Source organism: Nylanderia fulva, unplaced genomic scaffold, assembly GCF_048542155.1.
Source record: "Nylanderia fulva isolate GAGA-0341 unplaced genomic scaffold, ASM4854215v1 Scaffold689, whole genome shotgun sequence".
Classification (NCBI taxonomy): Eukaryota; Metazoa; Arthropoda; class Insecta; order Hymenoptera; family Formicidae; genus Nylanderia; species Nylanderia fulva.
This window is the reverse complement of record NW_028190796.1, coordinates 25204-30569: the sequence shown is the minus strand read 5'-3', so window position 1 is coordinate 30569 and position 5366 is coordinate 25204. Positions and strand designations below refer to the sequence as shown.

Here is a 5366-nt window from a genome sequence, read left to right as displayed (position 1 = left end):
ACGAGGACGATAAGGTAAAACGGAGAATGTGATTCTCGTGTGACTCTCGCGGACAGTGAAAAAGCGCGGGTGGACAATAGAAGCACATCGTCTTACAAACGAGTGTGCAAAAGAAGAGACAGGAACCAAGTGTCGAGTTCGCTTTAGAGAAACAAGTGTACGGGTAGACTCCGATTCACGTCGTCAAAACCCAATTCGACTCGTGAGACGAAACTTAGTGGTCTCTTTCGAGACAAATTCGTCGCGTTCGACAGTCAGGTCGTTAGCGAACTTGTGCCGTCGGCGCCGTTCACGCGCCCGACATACTTAGTGGTCTCTTTTGAGACAAATTCGTCGCGTTCAACAGTCAGGTCGTTAGCGAACTCTGTGCCGTCGGCGCCGTTCACGCGCCCGACATACTCAGTGGTCTCTTTTGAGACAAATTCGTTGCGTTCGACAGTCAGGTCGTTCGCGAACTCGTGCCGTCGGCGCCGTTCACGCGCCCGACATACTCAGTGGTCTCTTTTGAGACAAATTCGTCGCGTTTCGACAACAAGGTCGTCCGCGAACTCTTGCCGTCCGCGCCGTTCACGCGCCTGACATAATCAATGGTCTCAAGTCAAACTTGAGACATACGCGTCGTGTTCGATAGAAAAAGCGTCCGCGAATCTTTCCGTCTGTACTACTGACGTTGCTCAAAAAAAAAAAAAAAAATGTCGACAGCAAAAGATCTGTTGATCGCGCAATTAGACACGATCTCTCAAGTGAAACGCGTGCTCGTGAATTACAAAAAGTTGGCTAAGGTCAATATTACCCTGCCAAAAATTCAAGAACGATTGGACGAGCTTACGTCGCTCTGGGCATCCTGCAGGGAGCTCCACGTCAAGCTCTTACAATCTACGTCTTCAGATGAACGGGCGAAGGTTGCCTACTTCGTCGATGAAGATTTTCTAATCGCTGAGGATGTCTACCTCGAGACGGCCGATACGCTCCGTGATATGATAAGTAAATTAAGCGTCTCTTCACCGCCTTCTCTCGATCGTAGCACTGACTCCTCGTTTCGCGACAGTAATAATAATGGTTTCCAGTTGCCTCGTATTACGCTTCCGAAATTTTCGGGGAAGTTTTCCGAATGGGAAAGCTTCAAGAAGACTTTCGAGTCTCTCGTTGCTAGTAACGGTACGCTCACTAACACTCAAAAGTTTCATTACCTGAAAACAAGTGTCATCGGTGACGCTGCCTTAATAATAAATAATTTAAAGATTTCGGATCCGAATTACGAATTGGCGTGGCAACTCTTAATTGCCGAATATAATGATGAGGCGACCTTGATTAATACTCACTTGCATGCTTTCATGTACATGCCCGTTATGAAACATGAAAGCGTAGGCGAGTTAAAGAGATTGCGAGACACGGTGGCTGCATCGCTGGCCGCGCTGACGAATTTGAGTCGACCGGTTGTTCAGTGGGACGATATGCTTGTTTATTGCGTCTCACAAAAATTCTGTCAAAAAACGCGAAGCGAGTGGAACTTGAAGTGTTCCTCTATAACTTGTTACGTCCAACAATTCACCTGGCGGTAAGTTGCCTTCTGCACAAGTCGGTCTTCTCTCGCGTCTACCTCGGTTAAACGTTTGAGAAGCTGCTCTCTATTTTTTATGGGCAACCTGCTAGGCCGGCTATACCCAGGGATGCCGAGAGCTTGAGATTCGGTTGAGAGTATCGGACAGAGAAGGAAACTGACGGGTCGGGTTGATAAATAAAGATAATTTGTTAATATAATATCGTTTATTTATTCATAAAACCTTCTCGTTGATATAAGGGTTATAGGTCCTGACGTGGTTCGTAAGGAACTTGAAATCGAGTTATAATATTGCTAAGTTCCTCTTCCGGATTGTCAGACTGATTAAGGTAAGTAATAAAAGATGCGAAGTTGTCCCGAGCTCCTTCGGGGATGAAATCGCGAGTGTCGTTGAATGTGAGGTTAGCGGTGTCCTCGTCGAAAATGTAGAGGTCTTGTTCGTTACGAGGTTGTAGAATGGGATCGTATGATGATACGATATGTTGGCTTGGATCCGGAATATAATATTCGGGATCGGGTAAGAAATTATGATTCGTATTTGATTCTGAATGTGACGGATCCGGAAATTGCGGATGAGAATAATCAATGTAAGGCGGAAGATTATTTATGGGCGAATAAACGTCTGGAGAAGGGGATCGAACGATTATTCGCGTTGGAAAGATCTGGACATGTAAATTAAGGGGCCTTCTTGTCCTACGTTCGCGTAGTCTATGGAGACGTTGCTCGTCGCGATCAATTTGATTCCTCCTTCGGAAGGGAGAGACCATCTAATGGTTGGATAATTTTATATGAATAATATGCATTATTGATCGAAGAATATTTTATAATGTAAAATAATTGAATTAGACTCACGTTTATATCGTGATTTACTCGTTAACGAAATCAAAATGAGATGAAAGGTTAATCTATGCTAGGATGCCCTTCACCTGTTAATTAATTAAGCCTTGTGTCAATTATTGTTATAATTAAATGATATTAAACTGAAATTGATAATAAAGTAGAAAAAGAAAAAGGATTCTGAATGCGTATTAATATCTATATCAAGAATATTAATATTTGTAGTTTCAAACATAAATAACTAAAATCTTAAATATTGAAGTAATAATTCTTAATAATTATCAAGACCTCTGTCATTCGGTTTGGTAAAGTAATTCGTTTGGTTTATAGAGCGGTGAGAGAGTAAGCTGGGAATGGTAAAGAAGTACACGGTTATCCCGTGTGAATTCTGGTCCTTAAAGGCTAACGCGTACGTTCACTTTACTAAACGTGCATCTCAGAATTGTAGCAACGAATTTACCTTATGACAGAGTATCGTTCTATTAGTAGTAAATAGGATAAGGTGGTGTACACTTGTCAAAACGAATCGAATATCAATATGCAAAATCACTGCCAGTTGGTGTAGTAAAGTATTCGCAACTATTGGAAAGTGCAAGGTAATAAAAGCGTAAAAGCGATAGAGAGATAGGTGTTCATCCGGCTAGGCCGGGTTCTCAGGTCCTTGTCTTAATAGGCTAATGCATACGTTCACTTTACTAAACGTGCACCTCTGAGATGACTTGCGAATGTACCTTCTGACAGGATATAATTTCTAATGTGTACTGTGGAATTAGCGTTATTCAATTCGCTAATAGGTGGTAGGATACAGGGTTACATACATATATAATTAAGCAGTAATATAATAAAATACATTAATATATATATTTATAATGCAAGTACGATAGGTTAAATAAGTATGCGATATTGGTTAAATAATATTGAGTAGTATCGAATAAAATATAATATATGTCAACGATTGCAACGTAGACGTGTGCGGATGCAATTAATAAATTGAAATAATATTAGGAATACAGAGTAATATATGGCTTACGTCTATATTCAAGATTCAGAGTTCAGAGTGTAATGTAAGATTGAATTAAAATTAATTGGTTAAATATAATTGGTTAAATATAATGAGTGTCCGCGCTTTACTATTTAGGGATATGTGAACTGGCTTAAATACTCACAAGGTTAGACAATGTCTTATGTGCCTTGCTATGGTACACTTCGCTACTGTGTTCTTCCCTCTGAGTCTGGAGATCTGAGGAGCCTCGGTACCTCGATCCGAAATGACGGCTATGTCTCGTTGTCTTCAGGACTCCGTAGTAATAGCTGGTTGGTTGACTGCAGTTGGAAGTACTGAACTTGACGACTTTCGGTGGATCACTGCCGTTCCGTGCCGGGAGCAGGGTTTATATACCGTAAAATGTGGCTCGCTCCTCCCATCGGTCGATGCGGCCTAGCCAATGGCAAGTGAGATGTGCAGGGGAAGTACCGGAGATAATTTGTTCTTAGTAGAGATTGTGTCGGGTAAGTCCCGGAGAGATAGCTTCTTAGTAGCGATAGCGGTGTTCCTAGGTGACTCATCGCTAACGGTTTCCAATCGTCTTTTATTCTCAGTAGCGATAGCGGTGCTCCTTTACTGACTTATCGTTATGCGCTCCGACTTCTCTTATTGTATTCTCAGTAGCGATAGCGGTGCTTCTTTAGTGACTCACCGCTATGCGGCTTGCAACGGGCCTTCTTTATTCTTGGTAGTGATATTTCTTGACGGTCTTCTGTAATCGATTTGCAGGTGGCAACGTGTTTCAGCATTGCATCATGCATTGCATCACGCTATCGTTCTAGAGCCTTCTAGAATCTTCTGGATGTTTCCTTGCGAGTAAAGTCGAGTTCACATAGTAAAGCAGCTTTCATACATAATTATTTAATTATTTAGTATACTTCTTTATAAGCAATATATATATATATATATATATATTTTCAGGTATTACCGTTTTAATAATGCGGGTTGCATATATGCCCTGAGAGAAAATAATAGTATTCTTCTCTTAGTGTAGTGGCTCCTTTGGGCGAATGATGGATATAATGTTATTTTACGCTATGTATATAATCTTCGGGTCTTATAATTATAAGTAAATGTATTTATAAGAAGTTTTGTGTGTTAATATATGTATATATATCATGTACATATTTAAAATTTAATACTATTGAATAATACATATTTAATATTAGTAAAATGAATATTATATTGTAATAGTCAATCTGTATAATTAATCGAAATTTATTCAAAAATAAGTAATTACTATTCATTTAAGTCGTTCAAATTATTTGTAATGAAAAAAAAGAGAAAAAAGGAAATAATTGTATTATATGTCAAATATTATATCTTATACTGTCATTGAAATTGCCAGAGAATACTATATGTCTTATACAGTCATTGAAATCGCCAGAGAATACTATATGTCTTATACAGTCATTGAAATCGCCAAAGAATATATATAGTGTCGTCAAAGTATACGATTGACATATATAAATATATATATCCGTATGTATATACATATATACGTTCTTAACCTTATTTTAGGTTTTCTCACAAATAATCAATGAGGATTTTTCTTATTAAACTAAATATATTATATTTATATTATATTATATTATACCATATTTAGTTAGTATTATAGATGTTGTTCTTATATTGTTTTTTGTGAGAAGACATATCTTAGCCTACGAGTGGTTATATTTGTGATTAAATATTCGTTAATACCGGTCTTTCATGCAAGTTAGAGATTGTCATGACTAATAGGTTAAAAAAAATTAATGATTGAAGAAGATTGAAATTTTGAAATTTGTCTGGACGTTACGAACTTCAATTCCGGCGTACAAAGATATTCATGAATTTCTTACGACTCGAATCCGCGGATTGTCAGACTTCGCGGAAGTGTCAAGAGAAAGTGTTAATCAAAAGCCAAACAAGCCGCGTTCGTCA

At 38.8% G+C, this 5366-nt stretch overlaps 1 protein-coding gene across 1 annotated transcript; it reads left to right on the top strand.

Annotated features, from left to right (window-relative positions):
• Positions 1-692: 692 nt before the first annotated feature.
• On the top strand, positions 693-1562 carry LOC114937260 (uncharacterized). Its single transcript, XM_029310676.2, has one exon. The coding sequence runs from the start codon at positions 693-695 to the stop codon at positions 1560-1562; it is 870 nt and encodes a 289-aa protein (XP_029166509.2).
• The last annotated feature ends 3804 nt before the right edge of the window (positions 1563-5366 follow it).